Raw genomic sequence first — 22,130 nt, forward strand, 5'->3', positions numbered from 1 at the left:
TCAGCTGCATCCTAGTCATATCTAAGCCTGGGTCAAAATAGGAACATATTAATACCAGTTGAATAGGTGTGCACGCCCCCTATAAGTAGCAGCAAATAAAGTAAATAGCTAAGGCAGGCTGGGACTTGTAGTTCCACAACAGCTGGAGAGCCACAGGTTGCAGACCAGACCACTGACCACGTTGCAAGTACCCAGGGTCATTTGACCACAATGGACCAGCGGGTTAACAATCGTTAACTTGGGATCCGAAACGCGTCGATTTTGCACTTGTCTTGCACTGTATGGATTTTACCCCATCAAATAAAGGATATCGTTTTACCAGAAGCTGGATCCTTTCACTTTTTGCACAGATTTCTTCCTTACGCTGCGCTATTCCTGCCATCAAAAGTGACAGCTGTGAGAACAGAGCCCAATGGAGAACTGAAGTAACACTGCCATCTTGTGGCCATGTTACAAACTGCAGGAAGAATATCCCAAGGCGTACAATAAAATTACAGATTGGAACATAAAAGTTGAAATGTAACATAATATAATATTGCAAACAATTATAATCAGAATACAAGCTTTAATAAACAGATTTCATTTCCCATCACAAAAAGCAGACTAAACAGAAGAAGGATTTTTTTTACAACAATGTTAAGTTACGATTTATTATATTTTACACATTTCTTAATAGATTATAATTTTGTGCACATTTTAGAACTGTGGATTTTCGTGCTCCGGTGAGTGCGATACAAATAAAGAAACTATAAATTATCACACAAGACACAGGGTTAGAAGTCCAAGTACGTGATTGGTTCAGGGAGGTCACATGACCGCGCAGCAGCACTTCTGGGGGTAATTCTGGACATAAACCTTGTTTTCCTTTCCATAAACAAAGTAGTTTAATGGATTCCCTTTCCAGGTGTATTGCACTTTGGTGAGAGGAAGTAATTCAACGCTCTGCCGCTGTTAGCAAGGAAAAGCAAGTTATATTGTATCGTCTTAAAGTGAAGCTACTGTTACAGAGCAAGAATCCAAAAATCTCAGCTGCCTGTTACCACCACTGGGGGGCGATCTCTCTACGCAGCTTCGAGCCATAGGATTCTGATACTGTTGTGTAGAGATCACCCTCTAGTGGTGGAAACAGACAGCTGCAGTTTTTACAAGTCTGGGGACTGTAGGGCTAGGTAAACTGTATAGAAGCCTCATCTGACTGCTAATCCCAGAGCTGGCTGTAGGCTGAGACTTGTAGTTCTCCATTGCTTGATATGTTGATATATTAACCATTTGTCAACAATTAATATTTGAAACGATAAAATCAAGAAAAATAAACCCCCTCCCCCAACACTTTTAACCAGATAGTATACCTGTCTGAGAACATGACATGTGGAGGAGAACTGGGTGCGGTGCTGCTCCAAAGCATTCTGGGAAGCCCGAATAATGGAGGAGTCTGGGAAATGTTCCAGTGGAGATACCTGCATGTAAAATGAACAATCAGCACGCCCCTCTCCTGAAGTACTCTGTGCTGCTGGGGACCCTGCACCTTCCACTATGTAACCCTCCATCCTGTGACCTCCCAGAAGATCAGCACACTTCTCTCCTGAAATCATCTGTGCTGCTGGGAACACTGCTCCTTCCACTATGTAACTCTCATCCTATGACCTCCAAAAGATCAGCACACTCCTCTCCTGAAATCCTCTGTGCTGCTGGGAGGACCCTGCTCCTTCCACTGTGTAACTCTCATCCTGTGACCTCCCACAAGATCAGCACACTCCTCTCCTGAAATCCTCTGTGCTGCTGGGAGGACCCTGCTCCTTCCACTGTGTAACTCTCATCCTGTGACCTCCCACAAGATCAGCACACTCCTCTCCTGAAATCCTCTGCGCTGCTGTTAACTATAGGTGTGTGACCCCCGTATGATATAGTTGGCTGGATAGCTGACCGACAACTGTTCGTCTGTAAAGATCCTCTCTCCAAGAACAGCGCTGAAGTGATCCGAGGAGAATTCTGAGTTATGATCCGATATGTATTCGTATTTATTATTCTTCCTGGGAAAAAAAAATAAAAAAGAATACATATAGTCAGTAATTGGCTTAATTACTCTCCATTTAAAATCTCTGCTTGCTGTCAGCGATTGCATAATCCTTGCTTACATTCAGCGCACACACCTGATACTTCTCACTGTTTTGGAGTTATTACAATTGTATCCAGTGCAGATAAACATCTCCAGGTACAAGGTATCCGTCTAGAATCGGTCCTTTTCCTATCACATAGCATTGTCTAGAATGGATGCATTGTAACAAATCCTCAGCTGTGAGAACATTCAGATCTATGCAGGGTTATCAGCACCTGAATGCAAAAATCTTTCTATCCCAGCAAACAGAGATCTTGAAAATGGAAGTGTATTTTCCATGATGCCGCATTCCTTAGATGGGGCCCTGCAGAGCGCAGCTATGAATTCGGTTCCCAGCCGCTCACCAGGTGACGGTCAGCTGCATGTAGGTCAGGACTTGTCCCCTCCCGGCGCAGGTGACGCAGTTCTGAATGTTGCACATCCTACAGCTGCAGGACACAGGGGGGGATAAATTAGGACAGTGGTTTACAGCCTGGAACGCTCCAATCCTGGTGAAACTACAACTCCTAGCATAGCCTAATAGCCTTCAGGTGGGAGTTATAGTATCACAAGTTGCAGACCACTGTCCCTAGATATTAGCATGGTTTATTTTATTGGTCACCTCTCGGTCCCGCTCCCGTAGCACTGCTGACACATCTCCATCTGCATCCGTCTCCCGGTCCCGTTACACCACATGCACTGGATCTGCAGCAAGAATATGAACAGGGACATCAGAATGCATCACAGGACCCCACCCCACCCCTATAAAGGTTCTCAGTTGTAGTCTTACCCTCTAAATGTGTGAACATAAGTAATAAAAATAATCTACAGTTAACCGTTTACTCCAGTCACATCCAGAGCTGCACTCCGAGCTCTGCCGGATTCCCGAGTTGCGGGATCTTTCTGCTGCCCCTATTGATTCAGCGTCTGTAAAACTCGGCAAAGGGACAGACAGCCTGTAAAATTGTTACTGCAGCTCTGGAAGCGACTGGAGTAAAAGATAACTCAAGCACGCAAGTTAGCCTTTCGATCCAATGGCTGCATGCTGCATCGTGTTTAAAGGGGACATGCCCCCATTTTGTCCCCTATAGTAGTTGCTCCTCCGGGCAGGTCCCTGTGATTGGTCAGTCGTACGCACCCGGCCGGTCCCGTGACACCTCAGGCACATGTTCTTTCCCATCCCTTTGCATTGTGCACAAACCTGGAGAAACACAAGGAACACAGGAGGTTCTGCACACACCACAAACAGATAGCAGACACATCACTCGCACCGCACGCTATGTGCACCCCTCAGCAGTGCCCGGACCCCGTTCTGTACGGTCACTGGGTGCTATTTTCCTCCTGTATCAGCCAGTTACTCTCATGACCCCTTCTTCCTCTTGCAACTGGATCCAGAAAGGAACAAAAGTTCCAGGGCTCAATTTTTTTTTAGCAATTATGAAGCTTTCACTTAGGCCCCCTGCACACGAACGTGTGCGCCCCCGTGGCCGTGCTGCGGACCGCAAAATGTGAGCCGCCATGCACAAACACTGTCCGCGGGGCAGCCGCAGCGGATTGCGGACCCATTCACTTGAATGGGTCCGCGATCCGGACAGTCCACAAAAAGATAGGACATGTTCTGTCTTTTTGCGGAACGGAAGTACGGGACGAAACCCCACGGAAGCACTCCGCAGTGCTTCCGTAGGTTTCCGTGCTTCCGTTCCGCATCTCCGGATTTGCGGACCCATTGAAGTGAATAGGTCCGCATCCGTGATGCAGAATGCCCACGGAACAGTGCCCGTGTATTGCGGGCACGCAATACGGCAACGGGACACCTACGGTCATGTGCAGGAGGCCTTAGGCCTCTTTCACCACGAGAACGTGCGCGCTCCGTGGCCATTTTGGCGTTCCGTGGGCATTCCGCATCTTGGATGCGGACCCGTTTACTTGAATGGGTCTGCAAATCTGAAGATGCAGAAATGGTGCGGAACGGAACCCAACGGAAGCACTGCGGAGTGCTTCTGTGGGGTTTCGTCCCGCAAAAAGATAGAACATGTCCTATCTTTTTGCGGAACGGCCGGATCGCGGACCTATTAAAGTGAACGGGTCCGCGATCCGCTGCGGCTGCCCCACGGTGGGTGTGCGTGCATTGCCACGAGGCGGACACGTTCGAGTGCAAGAGGCCTTAGTCTCAGAGTCAGTCCCAGCGCACAGTCCCAGCGCAGGAACAGGACTAGACACTGAAATTCCAATATTCCATATTGTTTCCGGTGATTTAACATGCAGCAGATTCATTGCAGAATGTTCTGTGGCTGAAAATCAGCTCCATACATGTGATGATATCAAACACGCGTGTGCAACAAACCTGCCAGGTGTGAACAGACACTAATAGTCCGGTGTCTCATATTCCACCGCCCCTCCCCCCACGGGCAGTACCTTCACCGAGGACGTATTAGGAACCTTCATCTTCTGAGTCCTGTCCTTGAACATGTCGGGTACAGCGACCGTGACCTCCCAGGGCTGCAGGACGAACCTAACATCTGTAGAATCCACGTGCTGACCTATGGGACCCGCAGAAGAATAACGGACATGAGCAATGGAAGGAGAAGATTCTGAAATCCAACCCCTGAATGTCAGTCTGAGAATTGGGGTCTGCAAGCTCCACACACTGATCCCCTAAATAAAGCTGCCCCTTTAAATGAAATTCCTCAGTATAATAAGGTTCCACAATGAGGAATGTTACATTGTATCACATTATGTTCTGTGGGTTATCAGCTAAGCTCCTCCCAGTGTTGTCAGGACCACACCCACTGTGAGAAAACCTGAAGGAAGGGACTGTGAATCGAAGTAAATGCAGCCGTTTCTGGGGTTCTGCATACATCTCCCTGTATACGGAGCACCCACCTGTATATAGTTCCGTCACCCATTCGCAGCTCCGCGACTCTGTAAAAGTCTCCAAAGAAAACTGCAAAGAGAAATCATTAGCGCTGGATGGTTTACACTAGCTATACATGACCCCCCTGTAATAATAGATAAAATACTAATACTAGGTCTATGCAGCTCTTAGCAAGCAAAGCTGCAGTGTAAAGCATGGGGAAGGGACAGAGGAATAGTTAGAACTTCTCTTGCAATGAGTGGTGGATTTCTGACTACCTGAGATTCCAATAGGCTAATGGCTCAGCCACACAAACTTATTTCATGTCCCGCAAGAGATGCGGATCGGATGCGGACCCATTCACATCTGAAAATGATAGAACATGTCCTATTCTTGACGCATTACGGACAAGGATAGGACAGTTCTATAGGAGCCGGCCGTTCCGCAAAATGTGGAATGCACTATGCCGGTATCCATGTTTTGCGGATAGCCAACGGTCGGGTGTGTGAGCCTTAACTTGGAGCGTCAGAGCTGTGTCCATTCAGAGGAGAGCAGCACTGTAAAGCATGAGGGAAGGAGAAACCAGCAGTCTGAATCAGATATCCACTTCATTAGGGGCGACCTGAGACTCCATCAGACATGCAGTGAAGCTGGGGTCACTGAACGAGAAAAGCTGTAGTGTAAAGCATGGGACAAAGAAGCAGCTCTGATGATATAGAACATAGATTTCTGACTACCCAAAATCCAACAGGCAACGCAGCAGAGCCGGAATGACTGGTCGTAGCTGTAAAATAGTGAAGTAGAGCTGCAGAGTAAAGCATGGTGGATGGACAATAACGGTAGTCTGAGCCTCTTTAGACTACAACAGACAATGCAGCAGAGCTGGAGTCGCCATCATAGCAGGGCCCCAATGGACAGAAGCGCAGTGTAACACGTCTTTCACAAGAGCGATATGTATTGTGTCAGGATGATGCACAGACCCAGTGAAGTGAATGGATCCAGAGTTAGTCCGTTCACTGCACGCATCGACCGGACGGAAGACGCGCCCATGTGAAAGAGGCCTAAAGCATGAATAGGACAGAGCGGTGGTCTGAGCCTCTAATGTCAGGTGGGCAAAAGACTACCTAAGGCTCCAACAGACGTCATTGATGATACCAGTGCCATAAGGGAGCAGAGCTGTAGTGTAAAGCATGGCCAAAGAACTGATCAGTACTCCTATAAACTTCTAAGATTCTCACCCTATAAGTGTTTAATGGCTGCAGCCCCTCGATCGTCATCTCTTTGGCCGGCGCGCTTCCATACCAAAATTTGCTGTCACCATAATCCCGAAACGCTTGTTTGGCTGCAGCATCAGTGATCAGGAGCGCCCTGCGGAGGACACCGCTTATCATGATCAACTGTGAGGGCGTTAGGGCTCGTTCACACGACCCTTGGTGTCCCGTTCCCATATTGCCGACCGCATTTGCAGATCCGCAATACACGGGCACAGTTCCGTGGCTATTCTGCATCACGGATGCGGACCCATTCATTTCAGTGGGTCCGCAAATCTGGAGATGCGTAACGGAAACACGGAACGGAACACTACGGAGTGCTTTCTGGGGTTCCGTTCCGTACTTCCGCACCGCAAAAAGATAGAACATGCTCTATCTTTTTGCAGAACGGAGGGATTGCGGACCCATTCAAGTAATTGGGTCTGCGATCCCCATGCGCCTGCCCCACGGAAGGTGCCCGTGCATTGCGGACCGCAATTTGTGGTTTACAGTATGGGCACGGGACACCAACGGTCGTGTGAACGAGCCCTTAGGGTGAGATTTCAGCACCCTGCTGTCCCTTTACTGTGATTTAACCCTTGGAATCCCTGCGGCCAGGGGATGTTGACTTACCTGCGGTCTGGGGGGCAGGACGCAGCGGCAGATGCAGGAATTTGGCCAGAAGGACGAGATGGTGAAGATTGCCCACCTGTGGAAATAGTGATCCGGGGATGCCATTAGATCCCCCACAGAGCTTGTCAGTCACCCAGCTTTCCTAGAGTCCTGAAAAGCAGACCTGCCAATATTTATTAAGTGTGGCTTGGACCAATCTGTTAATTTCAGGACCCCCGATATATGTACTCACCATCAATAGGACCCGTGTTCCCAGGAGAGCGGCTAAAGTCCTGGGGAACCCCTACTTGGGCGTCCACTGGGGGGCGACACTGGGACCTCACAGTGGTTGGACCTGATGCCCCAGGACTGGCATCCATACCAGCTGGAGGGTTGGACGGCGGCGCCTCCTCTGAGCTTCCATTTGGGTTGGGAGGATGAAGCTGCTCTGCGCCTGCGTTTAGTGATGCGAGAGGCGAGGCGGGTACAGTGCTGCCCTGGGGGGCACGGAGAGATGCCAAACCCACCGCTGTGCCCTTGGATGGGGGAACCAGCACTACCTTTGGGGAGGATTTAGGAGTGCTCAAATCAACCTCGACGAAATCCGACATGGTGCGAGATGGAGTCACAGCCATTCTTACCGGGTCTGGGGAAATAAAGGGTTAACCCATCATTCATTTTGCATTATAAATACTGATACATAGTATCCATATGAGGGAGCTGCATATATAGCCGTCCCATAATACAAAGGCCATCAAACTGTGGCTGGTGGCAAACTGCAGGCTGTTAGGGCATGCTGGGAGTTGTAGTTTCCCAACAGCTGGAGGGCTATAAATTGGAACCTATGACCCTATATTGCAGTAATCCAATTGATATTAGGGAATTGCTACTTATGCAGTATGGAAAAAAACCACATTAAAAACCGTGTCAAAGCTGCATCCAGAAAACTACGCAGAATCCTGATGGGGATTTCACATCAGGTTTTTTTTCAGCACTAAAAAACAACACACAGTGTGAACGTAGCCTAAAGCTGCTCTGCAGGAAATGTGTGCATGATGCTTAAGTAGCAATTCCATGCAGCGGTATCTCCGAACATCTCCTGTCACCTGAGGAAATGATGCTCATGTCTGGACCAATGTTTCAGAATACAGACGGCCATAAAGGACTGTTCACAGCAGCTTCAGAACTCTCCCATCAGATTAGGTGACTGTTATTTAAGCAATTCCTCCATATTTTCTACAGAGTAACTCAATGTAATCGGGGGATCAAAGTTTTACGTAAAAAAAATATTAAATCATAAATAAGTCTATGCGCCCATCACATTGCACTGACTGGTGGGATGGTCATGCTCCTCTCTGGTCTGGAACATACCTACCTCACCCTGCCTGTAGGTTACGATGCCATGTACTGACCTGGGGAATCGGAGACGACACCGAGGTCTGTCCAATCCATTAATCTGGTGATAAATAAAGGAAAACTATTATCTATTATCTACTGAACGGAAACCCAATGTCACACCAGTATGGGAAAAATCCATTGAGGCCTCATGCACACGACCGTTGTGTGTTTTGCGGTCTGCAAATTGTGGATGGCGTCCGTGTGTGTTACGCGAATTTGCGGAAAGGCACGGACAGCCATTAATATAACTGCCTATTCTTGTCCACAAAACGCGGACAAGAATAGGAAAGGTAAAAAAAAATTTGCAGACCACGGAACGGAGCAACGGATGGGGACAACACACGGAGTGCTATCCGCATCATTTGCGGCCCCATTGAAGTGAATGGGTCCGCATCCGAGCCGCCAAAACTGCGTCTCGGATGCAGACCAAAACAACGGTCGTGTGCATGAGGCCTAACTCACAGCTGAGGGTTTGTTCCAACTGCATCCTCCGTGATCTCTCTCCAGTCCTGATATTTTGATACATTTCAGCTCCGCTGATACATTGTAGCAGTCTACAGTCCAGACTGTCTATAGGTCAGACAGGATTTTCAAGGCCAGATACAACTGTAACAAACACTCAGCTGTGGACCTGAGTAGAGGTCATCAATATAAAAATTCTCAAAAAAATCATTTAACAAACCAAATAAATCCCACACGCTGCGCCACTTCTCCCTCTGTGGCCAGTGACAGACGCAGATCACGTGGACTGTTGCTCTCTGTTATCAACCATATATCAAGTGACTGCAGTCACAGGACAGGAAGTTCCGTGTGCGTAGACAAATATCTTCCCTCCCTTAATTTGTTAACTTTCTAGTTTACTTTCACTTTTTGAATTCCTCACCATTTTCAAGATCTCTGCTTGCTGAGAAATGGAAATATGTATTGTTTGCAAAGCTAAGTCTAAACAGCCTGTATCTAACTTCATACAACCATCACACGATTTGGGGAGGGGGATGCCGACACCTGATATTGGAATTGGAGAGGGCAGTAACCCTTTAGCTGCTGGGTTGACCTTTTCCAACTCTGATTCGAGGTCGAAAAGCTGCAGCTGGACCCTCCACATAACGGCAGACACCGTCTCCTGTCACTATACGATGTATTCTATTATATTTCAGATCCATCTCCGTCCAGCATTATTATATTTGTGTTGTGTGTGTTCAAAGGTAATATCCAGGGATGTAGCTGAGGCTGAGGCTGAGGGCCCTTGCTGAGGGCCCCACTCCATGACCCTGCATCATTTTTTTTTTTTTTTGGAAACGTCCTCTCCAATAGGAATCAATGGGAGATGCTTAACAGCAAATATCTTTGCAGAGGAAAGTGATGTAGCAGAGCCGACACGGGGCCCCCAGCATCAGTGCAATGTACAAAAGGATCCGCGGGGGTTGAATTTGTTTGGGGTCTGGTCTGAGGACTATGCAGTGGACGTGGGTGCTTCGTGTGAGGGGGCAAGATATCCCCCAGGCAGTGGGAGAGACTGCAGGACTCATCAGTGCACCTTGGTAAGGTGTACGGCTCATTTACTAACAATTTGATGACTCTTTTTGGCATAAAATTGATGCACGGACACATTTTTGCAACTTTTTAAACACCTATGTAGCAATATTTGTCACACTGGAGTTTTTACGCCGCGTTCGACACATAGCAGTGACGGGCACCGCGAATTTTGTTAATTTTAATTTACTAATTTTACAACCGGAAAAAAGCGTAAAAGTTGCCAAAAAAACTATGCCTGACAAGGGCTGAAATACATTTTCTGGCAGATGCAAGGACTAGCTGATAAATAATATGTGATATAATATTAATTGGTATTTAATATAAAGGATTTATCTATAGTGATACACAAGGGCGATGGGAACGTCAAAACCTGTATTTGAAGTCTCCATATAGGACAATGTAGAAGCCCATACATTAGTAAGACACGCCTGTATCTATGCTATAAATGACGGACAGACGGGGGGTCGTCTTCTTACTCTCACTCTGTTGGGGGATGGAAGACACATGGAGCCAGAGGAGGAGGTTCCTACCCTTCAACAATGATGACTTACGGACTTTCATATTCACACTGAGACGACTTCCTAAACTATTTCTGTAAGTAATCAACTTCTATGAAGAACGAAAATACATCACATTATTCCTTTTTTAATGAACTCTTGTTGAATCCTGGTGATGAGTCCTCCGGGTGCTCCTTACTCTAAATAGCGCATACACTAGATTAGGAGAGGATTACCCAATCAGTTTTATATTTTTCATACATATTACACTGTCAAAGAAGTGTCTGATTGATGACAAGCCGCACGTCCCGTCATAAATTAGGCGCATCATCCAGCAGCAACGCCAGCGTAAAAGAAAGGGAAAAGACCGCCAAAACCAGCCTTAGGCCCCTTGCAGACGAGCGTGTCCGGATGCGTCCCGGTGCATTGCGGCAAACCCCCGCGAGTAGGTACGCAATTGCAGTCAGTTTTGACTGCGACTGCGATTGCGTTACGTTGTTCAGTTTTTATCGCTCGTGTGCAATGCGTTTTGCACGCGCGTGATAAAAAACTGACTGTGGTATCCAGACCCGAACTTCTTCACAGAAATTCAGGTTTGGGTTCAAGGTTGTGTAGATTGTATTATTTCCCCTTATAACATGGTTATAAGGGAAAATAATAGCATTCTGGATACAGAATGCATAGTACAATAGGGCTGGAGGGGTTAAAAAAAAATAGATAATAATTTAACTCGCCTTAATCCACTTGTTCGCGCAGCCGGCATCTCGTCTGTCTTCATCTGTGAGGAAAAGGACCTTTGATGACGTCACTGCGCTCATCACATGGTCCATCACACGATCCATCACCATGGTGATGGATCATGTGATGAGCGTAGTGACGTCATCAAAGGTCCTATTCCTCACAGAACAAGACAGAAGAGATGCCGGCTGCGCGAACAAGTGGATTAAGGCGAGTTAAATTATTATCTATTTATTTTTTTAACCCCTCCAGCCCTATTGTACTATGCAGTCTGTATTCAGAATGCTATTATTTTCCCTTATAATCATGTTAAGGGAAAATAATAATGTTCGGGTCTCCATCCCGATCGTTACCTAGCAACCGTGCGTGAAAATCGCACCGCATCCGCACTTGCTTGCAATTTTCACGCAACCCCATTCACTTCTATGGGGCCTGCGTTGCGTGAAAAATTGCCAAAATAGAACATGCTGCGATTTTCACGCAACGCACAAGTGATGCGTGAAAATCACCGCTCGTGTGCACAGCCCCATAGAAATGAATGGGTCCGGATTCAGTGGGGGTGCAATACGTTCACCTCACGCATTGCACCCGCGCGGAAATCTCGCCCGTGTGAAAGGGGCCTTAAAGGAGCTATCCTGGAAAAGATAATGATGACTTATCCTCAGGATAGATCATCGCCATCACATCAGCGGGGGTCCAAGTCCCGGCACCCGCGCCTGTGCTCACCGGAGCTATGGTGAACACAATGCAGGCTCCGTGTGACCGAAGTGCAGTGATGTCACTGGCCTAGGAAGAGACTGCAGTGCTCAAGGCTCCTTCTAAAAGCTGATCGTGGGGGTCCCGGTAGTCGGACCCCACAGATCTGATGACCTATCCTGAGGATAAGGTATAAAATTCTTTTCCTCGATAAACCCTTTAATAAATGACCCCCATTGTGTTTACGGGAAGCAGCTTCAGTGCTATTCTATCACATTCACCCAACCAGAGCCCTACACACATTCTGCCCCCCACTCCACAGAGCCCTCGTATGTTTACTTTCCCCACACCACAGCGCCCTGCTGCCATTAGGCCTCTCCCTGCTGCCACCTGACTGAGCCCATGCCTACCTACCGTCGTCACCCTGTGCATTGGGGTCGATGAGCTTCACCAATGGTTATTGCGGCATTACCTCATCTTCTTATCATCCTGCTACTTTATTTAAGAGGTGGATCCCAAAATGTTATCCGTTTCTGGGAAAAAATGGGTGACAACCAGTCGGCAATATACCTCCCCGAAAATGCATTATCTCTGCCAACCCTTTATTCTGTGTCTGTAGGTCCCCATCCTGTGGCTCTCCGTCTGTTGAAAAACCTATTAGCTGCAGACTGTTGGGGCATGATGGGAGTTGTAGTTTTGCAACCGCTAAAGAGCCACAGATTGGGTAAAATTGCTGTAGGTGATTAAGAAGAGGAGGCAGAGGGGGTGAACTAGAACCTGACGGCGGGATCTGACGACGGCGAGTGTGTAGTCTGTCACCATGGAGACACCTAAGTCTGCATAGGAGCTATGTGGTCAGAAACATAGACAAGATTATTTGAAAAGATGTTTCATTTTATTATTTTAGAGACACTGGAGCAATAAAATATTGTATTTAGTGGACACGATCCTAAAATATGCCACAACGCATAAATAACGATGCACTACATAAAATCCGATGAATGCACAAACGCAAAGCTACATATTGTGCGGTCATGCAGAGGGTCACACACTATAGCCGAAAAAGGAATCAAAAATGTGTGCTGGTATTTTATAGTAATACTTGTTCTTAAAGGGCCATACACACCAGGATATTGGCAGTGATTGAAGTTGGTTTCCCCAGTGGAAAATATATTTTTTTTTATTGCTCCCATTGATACAATTGTATCATTAAACAGTAGAAACTGAAAATATAAACATGTAAATAAGCCCCCACTGCAATTACATTAGAACTGTGACAAAAGCGACTTTTATCTGCATGTAGTTTTGCCATGGCGCAGCGAGGTGTGAATATACCCTTGTAATGAGGTCCGGTATTACACTGGGTCTGTTAAAATGTAAAGCACTGGATTGTGATTTTATTGTCTGGAAAGGACCTCATACAGGCCAATCATGTGAGCTGCTGCAACATCACAGACTCCGCCCATGAGGAACCTTCTGGAAAGAGGCATGACGAGAGCTGTCCTGGGACAGGTACAAGTCACATGACGACGCAGCAGCACTTCTGTGGGTAGTTGTCAGTGTACACTCGGTTCTCTTTTCCGTACACAAAGTAGTCATAGCGATTCCCCCTCCAGATGTACTCCACCTTGGTGAGCGGCAGCCACTCGATGCTGTGTCTCTGCAGGAACGGGAAAAACACTCGTTAAAACTTGGCCAGGTTTAGCTTCCCATAGGCAAGGGGAATAGACCAGAGGGACGCACCTGTCTGAGCACCCGACTTGTGGAAAAAAACTGGGTGCGATGCTGCTGCAAGGCATTCTGGGAAGACTGATTTATGGACTGAGCTGGGAAATTAACCAAGGGAGACAACTGTAACAAGAATAAAAAAAAAGGGAAGAAGATCAAGATACAAACAGATAGATTTTATTGTATATATCTCATATCCATCATCTATTTATCACTCTCTCCTATTTATCTCATATCTATCCAGGGGCGTCATTAAAGGGGTTGTCCGGGTTCAGAGCTGAACCCGGACATCCCTCCATTTTCACCCCGGCAGCCCCCCTGACTTGAGCATCGGAGCAGTTCATGCTTTGCTCTTCTTTGCTAAATTGCGCAGGGCAAAGGCATTTTTTGGAGATCCGGTGACGTACCGGGCTCTCCATGGGGCTGCCAGGAACCCCGGTGACGTCACCCGCACTGATGGGCGGGATTTAGCTCTGCCCTAGCCAGTAAAAAGGGGTAGGGCAGAGCTAAAGCCCGCCCCTCAGAGACGGTGACGTCACCGAACACACCGCCCAGCAGTGTGTTATTGAAAACAAAAGAGCCCGTGCCCTGCACGATTTAGCATGAGATGCTCCGATGCTAGCCTCAGGGGGGCTGCTGGGTGAAAATAAGGGTATGTCCGGGTTCAGCTCTGAACCCGGACAACCCCTTTAAGTCAAAACATTCGGAGCTGGAGCCCCGAATGTTTTGTCCAGTGCCCCAAATGTTTATGCTGGCAGCTGGTGGTGGGCTGAGGTTCTGTCAGGGCCTTTTCCTTCCTGGTCCTCGGCGCTCGACTGTGAAGGCTGCGCACAGTGCGAGGCCGAGCTGTGACCTCACACTGTGCGCGCCCACACAGCAGACTATACAAGAGGATTACCGAGTGGTGAAGAGCGGCAGCATCCGGAGCAGGAACGGTATTTATTTATTTTTTTCTTTGGGGGCTGAAGAGGGGCACTGGGGGCTGAAAAGAGGCTGCTGGGGGGCTGATATGCACTGGGGGGCTGAAGAGGGACACTGGGGGCTGATGTGAGGCACCGGGGGGCTGAAGAGGGGCACTGGGGGCTGATGTGAGGCACTGGTGGGCTGAAGAATGGCTGGTGGGGGGTTGAAGAGGGGCACTGGGGGCTGATGTGAGGCACTGGGGGCTGATATGAGGCACTGGGGGGCTGATATGAGGCACTGGGGGGCTGATATGAGGCACTGGGGGGCTGATGAGGGACACTGGGGGGCTGAAGAGGGATACTGGGGGGCTGATTTGAGGCACTGGGCCTCTTTAAATTAGGCTGACCATAGGTTAAGATGATCTGTGAGGTTGCCCAGACGGCTAGGCCCTTCACAGTAGTTATTAACTCCTTTCAGCAGTCCCCCATTCACTGAAGGGGTGACTGCTGAAAGGGGTTAATAACTACTGTGAAGGCCCCCAATGCCGATGAGGGTGTGGCTTCATGGGGTGGGGGCGTGGCTTCACATGGGCTTGTGCCCCGGATGTCTTCAGACCCTAGCAACGCCTTTGTATCCATCTATCATGTATTTATCACTCTCTCCTATCTATCTCATATCTATTATCTGTCTATCCGTCTATCTATTATCTGTCTCATATCTATTATCTGTCTATCTATCCGTCTATCTGTCTATCTAACCAACAAATCCTCACCAGCATTTGCTCATCCATGAAGATCATTTCTCCATTGACCTTTTTGAACAGATCTGTAGGAAACTCTGAATTGTGTTCGGCTACAAACTCATAAATGTTATTTTTCCTGGAAACAGAAAAGACGACACAATCAGTGGACGGGAGAACAGAAGTGAACATTACTCTCCTTCTTTCTGCTGCTGGATTTGCCCTCTCACCAAGGAAGCTCTGCAGGGGCGGGCACAGAGCTCTGCAGGGGCGGGCACAGAGCTCTGCAGGGGCGGGCACAGAGCCTACCTGTATCAGTAAATACAATTTGGAGCCTTTTGCAGCAGCTATCTGGCACCAGCCGCCCCTCATTCACATGCCTCCATGACAACTTAGCAGCTGCCGATAATCTAATGCAGTCAACTTTTTGAAAGGTTTTAAAATAATTGCACAAAAACTGTAAATTCTGCAAAGACCAAAGATTCTGTCTCTCTAGGTTGACCCCTTGAGATTATTACCACCCTCCCTCTCACCATGTGACAGTCAGCTCGATGTAGTTCAGGATCTGTCCGCGTCCAGAACATCCCACACACCTCTCATATCTGGTGCTGTGACAAGTGGTGCAGCTGTGGATGACAACACAACGACTTGTTACTGAGCATCCAAGGACTGGATTGAAGGAGCATTGAAAAACATTTTGAAAAGGGAGTCTACACAATTGCAGCCAGTGCATCTAAAATAAATAAAATTGAGCAACTTTGCAACTAGTCCTGATTTAGACTTTGCATTTATTTTTGTATACAGCTCCCATGCAGACTTCTGTGCTTTCATGGTTGCAGACTGCAAACAATTCCTGTATGGTCTGATCCTGCAGTCGTGTTAAGGTGGCCATGGATGAATGTTTGCTTGGCCAGCAACTATTTCTTGGAATCCCCCTGCCCCCATATACGCTTGGCTACAGTTACAGTTAGCTACTTGGTTGCAAAAGTGTACATACCTTATATATGCAGAGTGTCATACAAAGCCAATTAAAGGGGTTGCCTTATACACAAGACTAAGGGCCACTCTTATAGGCCAGCTCTCTATACTGGCTCCTATACGAAATCCCTGTATGGCATCTACAGTGCCTTGAAAAAGTATTCATACCCCCTTGAACATTTCCACGTTACACCCACAAACTTAGGCTGATTAAACATCAGCTCTTTAGTTTTCCATTCTTCTGATCCGTTAACAGAAGTGAACGAAACCTATGGACCTCATTGACTATAATCGGATTTGTTAGGTTTCTGTTCAGGGGAACAGGACTTTTGCCTCTGCGACAAAAACCTTTTCTTGAATGGAAACCTAACGAATCCAATTAAATTAAGACACCTAATTAATAAATGGAGTTCACTTGTGTGTAATGTATTCTCAGTATAACTACAGCTGTTCTGTGAAGGCCTCAGAGGTTTGTTAGAGAACATCAGTGATCAAACAGCATCATGAAAACCAAGGAACACATCAGACAGGTCAGGGATAAAGTTGTGAAGAAGTGTAAAGCAAGGTTAGGTTATAAAATATAATCCCCAATGCTCTGAACATCTCATGGAGTAAGCACTGTTCAATCCATCATCCGAAAATGGAAGGAGTATGGCACAACTGCAAACCTAAACTGACAGCCCAGGAGATGAAAGCACTTATCGGAGAAGCAGCCGAGGCCCATGGTCACTCTGGAGGAGCTGCAGAGATCCACAGCTCAGGCGGGAGAATCTGTCCACGGGACAACTATTAGTCGAGTGCTCTGAAAATCTGCCCTTTATGGAAGAGTCGCAAGAAAAAAGACGCCATAAGAAGTCCCATCTGCAGTTTGCCACAAGCCATGTAGGGGACACAGCAAACATGGAAGAAGATGCTCTGGTCAGAGGAGACCAAAGTGGAACTTTTTGGCCTAAACACTATGTGTGGGAGAAACTAACCCTGCACATCACCCTGAACTCACCATCCCCACTGTGAGACATGGTGGTGGTAGCATCATGCTGGGGGGAGGCTCTTCTTCCGCAGGGACAGGGAAGCCGGTCAGAGGTGATGGGAAGATGGATGGAGCTAAATACAGGACAATCCTGGAGGAAAACCTGGGAGAGGCTACAAAAGACTTGAGACTGGGAGAAGGTTCATCTTCCAGCAGGACAACCACCCTCAACATCCAGCCGGAGCTACAATGGAATGGTTTAGATCAGAGCATCTTCATGTGTTAGAACGGCCCAGTCACAGTCCAGACCTAAATCCCACTGAGAATCTGGGGCAAGACTTGGAAATTACTGATCACAGACGTTCTCCATCCAATCTGACTGAGCGTGAGCTCTTCTGCAAAGAAGAATGGGCAGAAATGTCAGCCTCTAGATGTGCAAAGCTGGTAGAGACAGACCCCAAAAGACTGCCGCTGTAATTGCAGTGACAGGTGGTCCTACAAAGTACTGACTCAGGGGGCTGAATACAAATGCACCGCACTCTTTCCAGATATTTATTTATTACAAATTGTGAAAACCTTGTATCATTTTCTTCTCACTTCACACAGACTTGTACTTTGTGTTGGCCGATCACATGAAATCCCAGTAAAGCACATTTAAGCTTGTGGGTGTAAAATGGAAAAATGTGAAAAAGTCTGAGGGGTGTGAATACTTTTTCAAGATATTCTATATGTCTGTGATAGGACATATAGAAAGAGGTTGTCTTTATGAGACGCCTATGGATAGAACGGGTGCCCTCTAACCCCAATTTTCCATCCATTGTGGCCACCAGAGTAGGAAGCAAAGTGCTGAGCTGGTCAGGAGCTTCCTCCAGTCTATGGTCAGAGCAAGCACTGGATTTTGCTGGTGGGTCCCACTCATATCAATGGGATGCACTGACAATTCATGGGTACAAGTGTCTCGCCACATCTCTCATTAACAGAGAAAACACAGACGCCCCTACAGACTGAGAAGTTTCGCCCACCTTTCTGTGCCTTGTCCTCTGCAGCGGTGACAGGGGTCATCGAAACGGCGTCCAGTCCCGTTGCAAACCCAGCACCTCACCTGCATGAGAGCAAGGAGTGACAAATGAGTGAGTTACTGATGATATTCCTGTATCACTGGCTCCAGGAAATATTTCCATCCAACATACAGCAACAACGTTTCTTACTGCCATTAACCCCTTAGGGCTCATGCACACGACCGTATGTATTTTGCGGATCGCAAAAAATACGGATGACATCCGTGTGCATTCCGTATTTTGCAGAACGGAACATCTGGCCCCTGATAGAACAGTCCTATCCTTGTCTGTAATGCGGACAATAATAGGACATGTTCTATTTTTTTGAGGAACGGTAAAAAGGACATACAGAAACAGAATGCACACGGAGTAACTTCCGTTTTTTTTTGCGGACCCATTGAAATGAACGGTTCTGCATAGAGTCCGCAAAAAAGAAATAACGGATTTTGAGGCACACACAAAAAACTGATTAAACTTTTATTAACTGTTCCTGGGGAGGGGGGAATAACAATACTGCCACTGAGTTTTTACTTTATAAATTTTGCGGTGTTCGATCTTTGGCAATAAAATAACTTTATAACGTTATGCTTAGGCTACATTCACACGTCAGTATTTTTCTATATCCCGATTTTCGGTCCGTTTTTTGCGGATCCGTTGTTCCTGAAAATGTTTCCGTATGTCATCCGTTTTTTGCGGATCCGCAAAAAACGGAAACATGTATAAATTTCAATAAGCAAATAAAGTTGTTTGGATTTCTTTGGAAAAAAAAAATAAAAAAATTAAAATGTCATTTCAAGGAACGGAATCCGCATAAAACGGATGACATACGTAATGACATCCGAATGTCTTCCGTTTTTTGCGGATCCATTGACTTTGTATTGTACCAGGACCCGAATTTTGCGGAAAAAAATAGGACATGTTTTATATTTAAACGGACATGCGGAACGGAACAACGGAAACGGACAGCACACATTGTGCTGTCCGATTTTTTTTCCAGGACCCATTGAAAATGAATGGGTCCAGATCTGGTCCAGAACTGTTCCGCAAAAAACGGAACAGATCAGGAAAGAAAAAACGGACGTGTGAATGGACCCTTAGGGTCAGTATGATTACAATGCTAATATATATATATTTATTTTTTTTTTACTTTTGCACAATAAAGCCCCCTTTTAAAAAAAATAAATAAATAAATGTTTCCACATCCCAAGACCCATAATGTTTTTATTTTTTGTTTGTATGGAGCTGGGTGAGGGCTTGATTATTGCGGAACAAATTATAGGTTTTATTGTTACCAGTTTGGGGTAGATAACAGCATTTTATTTGACACAAAAAACAGCAATTCTGGAATTATTATAATTTTTTTTTTGTGGTATTCAACATACAGGATAATATTATGTGATAATTGTATTGTGTGGTTCGTTATGGATGTGGTGATAACAAATATGTGGAGGAGATTTTATTTTTGCAATTTTTTCCAAAAATTTGAAAAGCATTTTTCAACGTAAAAAGGGCACTTTTTTTTTAAACTCAGATTTGTTTCATTTAATAAAACTTTAACTCTTATTTTTACTATTTATTAGTCCCACGAGGGGATTTTTTTCGATCAATCTTCTGATTGTTTCTATAATATACTGTACTGTTTATTGAGGTGGTGCAGATGCCTGAGAGAGGGAGCCCACTCCCTCTAAACCACTTAGATGCCACGGTCACTATTGACCGATGCACCTAAGACAGAACAATTTTCCCATTGTATCATTCATCATCCTGCATGGATTTTTTTAAACCCAACCATGTGACAGTTAGTTTTTCCATGATATTCTTTAAATTCTTAACACAAAAGGTTTTGTAGATTTAAAAAAATATATATAGAGAGGACAGAAGTATATGTGCAGGCATGAATTTGTGTGTAATGTGTATGAATATATGTGTGCAATGTGTGTATTGTGCATATATGTGTTTACACATACCTGTGTTTTTAGGTATGTGTGTATCATATAGCAGTACTATATGCGTGCAGTGCAGCAATAAGATGTGTTTGGTACAATGGTATATGTTACCTTATATTTTCTGGGAGGGGGGGGGGGGATAAATTTGGTTAAACCAAAGGTTTGTAGTGTGTTTATGGGGGAAGGGAGGATGGCACCACTCTGAGCCTTTGCCTATATACTTGGTGTGGGGGCCATCTTTACCAATACAGCAACATTTTCATCAAAAACTTTACTTTGTGGCCCCTGACATCCAGCAGGCGATTGGTTGATCTTGGTCAGAAGAGGATTTGCAGGTTCATCAATGTAAGTAAACACTTCGTCTGATCCATACATCCTTTATAATAATACCCGTGTGGTTTCCACGGTTAGCACTTACACGGCCTGTGCCATGACACTTCTTGCACACCGTTTTGCAGATTCCCAGACACTGAGGACAGGCCTGAAATAACAAATGTCATCACTTTACAGGGTAGAAAATCTAAGGCTACTTTCACACTAGCGTTCGGGTGTCCGCTCGTGCGCTCCGTTTGAAGGGGCTCACGAGCGGTCCCGAACGCATCCGTCTGGCCCCAATGCATTCTGAGTGGATGCGGATCCACTGAGAATGCATCCGCCTGCCAGCGCTCAGCCTCCGCTCCGCTCAGTGAGCGGACACCTGAACGCTGCTTGCAGCGTTCGGGTGTCCGCCTGGCCGTGCGGAGGCGAGCGGATCCGTCCAGACTTATAATGGAAGTCAATGGGGACGGATCCGCTTGAAGATGACACAATATGGCTCAATCTTCAAGCGGATCCGTTCCCCATTGACTTTCAATGTAAAGTCTGAACGGATCCGCTCAGGCTACTTTCACACTTAGAAAATTTTCTAAGTTTTAATGCAGACGCATCCGTTCTGAACGGATGCGAACGTCTGCATTATCGGAGCGGATCCGTCTGATGAAACATCAGACGGATCCGCTCCGAACGCTAGTGTGAAAGTAGCCTTAATCTGTTACATGAAAGGCAAAGAAGAAAACTGTAAGGCTGGGTTCAGACCTGAGCGTCTTTGATATGCGCGTTTAACGCGCGTTTTTGACGCGCGTTTTTGACGAGCGTTTTTTGCAATAGTAAACGCGCGTTTGACGTGCGTTTGTGTGATTGACTGCAATGTCCTATGGCCACAAACGCGCGTCAAAACGCCCCAAAGAAGCTCAAGTACTTGTTTGAGCGTAGGGCGTTTTACAGCGCGTTTTTCAGCGCTGTAAAACGCTCAAGTGAGAACCAGGGCCATAGGGAAGCATTGGTTTTCATGTGTTGAGCGTTTTACAGCGCGTTTGAACGCGCTGTAAAACGCTCAAGTGTGAACCCAGCCTAAGGGAGATCAGATAGCTACACAGATGCAGGTGGTAAGTGTAGTGTTCTAGTCTGATACAATGTATCAGTGCAGGTACAATGTATCTGTCTGCAGTCCAGGAGCTTTAGCTCTTAGGGGGCAATTTATGAAAGACCAATGTGCTACGTCGGAAAAATAAACGGTGATGTGAACTCGGCCTAACTGCTCTGAGGGAGGGGACCTGGATCAGACTGGCCTCATCCCCTCCACATGGGTTGTGTGCGTTATACTGCCCATCTCTCTCATATAAGGGGTAAGGAGAGAGAAGGATCCAAAAAATCATTGGGTCTTCTTATCCCGGGGGGAGCATAAATAGACTGTGACAATGACAAACATTTGTAACGTGCTTCAAAGCCCAGGGATGGTTGTGTGGCTGGGGATACTCCCTGGGAAGTCAAGCCAATTTGGCTATTGGTATATTTTTGCAGTGTGGGAGGAAACCGGAGAACCCTGAGGAAACCTAAGCAAACACGGCGAGAACATACAAACTCCATGCAGATGATGTCCCTGGTCAGATTCAAACCCAGGACCCAGCACTGCAAGACACCTGTGCTGACCACTGAGCACCTCTATCATTAATATTTGCACCTTCAAGGAAGATGTATGAGGAACAGGCATCTTCATTATCTCATCTTTGAACATAGCTGGGATCTGGATGGGTACATCCCATGGCTGAGGGGGAATGCCAAATACTGGTGAATCCACAGACTGACCTGTCAGT

General features: G+C 46.5%; 2 protein-coding genes across 2 annotated transcripts in view; both read right to left on the reverse strand.

The window, feature by feature from the left end:
* Positions 1–620: 620 nt before the first annotated feature.
* On the reverse strand, positions 621–8,921 carry LOC120978823 (protein SSUH2 homolog). Its single transcript, XM_040407189.1, has 13 exons — positions 8,892–8,921; positions 8,224–8,267; positions 7,065–7,457; positions 6,833–6,908; positions 6,188–6,317; positions 4,979–5,039; positions 4,511–4,635; positions 3,234–3,296; positions 2,718–2,800; positions 2,461–2,544; positions 1,925–2,030; positions 1,350–1,457; positions 621–948 (listed from the first exon to the last, which is right to left on the reverse strand). The coding sequence occupies exons 2-13, from the start codon at positions 8,261–8,263 to the stop codon at positions 808–810; spliced, it is 1,410 nt and encodes a 469-aa protein (XP_040263123.1). The 5' UTR covers positions 8,264–8,267; positions 8,892–8,921; the 3' UTR covers positions 621–807.
* A 3,928-nt stretch (positions 8,922–12,849) lies between these two features.
* The window catches only part of LOC120978826 (protein SSUH2 homolog), a 28,823-nt gene continuing 19,542 nt past the window's right edge, over positions 12,850–22,130 (reverse strand). Inside the window, exons 7-13 of the mRNA XM_040407191.1 lie at positions 21,998–22,122; positions 20,417–20,479; positions 18,017–18,096; positions 15,580–15,672; positions 15,080–15,185; positions 13,420–13,527; positions 12,850–13,336 (exon numbers count right to left, since the gene is read on the reverse strand). Of these exons, the coding sequence (XP_040263125.1) occupies positions 13,196–13,336; positions 13,420–13,527; positions 15,080–15,185; positions 15,580–15,672; positions 18,017–18,096; positions 20,417–20,479; positions 21,998–22,122 (716 nt within the window). The 3' untranslated portion in view covers positions 12,850–13,195. The remainder of the gene's footprint in view (positions 13,337–13,419; positions 13,528–15,079; positions 15,186–15,579; positions 15,673–18,016; positions 18,097–20,416; positions 20,480–21,997; positions 22,123–22,130) is intronic.

Source organism: Bufo bufo, chromosome 9, assembly GCF_905171765.1.
Source record: "Bufo bufo chromosome 9, aBufBuf1.1, whole genome shotgun sequence".
NCBI classification, from domain to species: Eukaryota; Metazoa; Chordata; class Amphibia; order Anura; family Bufonidae; genus Bufo; species Bufo bufo.

Coding starts and splice junctions, on each gene's coding strand:
- LOC120978823 (XM_040407189.1), bottom strand. CDS start 8,263: ATGGATTGGACAGACCTCGGTGTCGTCTCCGATTCCCCAG. Junction 2,031..2,460: donor ATGCAGCTGACCGTCACCTG/GTGAGCGGCTGG, acceptor TTTTTTTCCCAG/GAAGAATAATAAATACGAAT. Junction 1,458..1,924: donor TTACAGACGAACAGTTGTCG/GTCAGCTATCCA, acceptor TTTTACATGCAG/GTATCTCCACTGGAACATTT.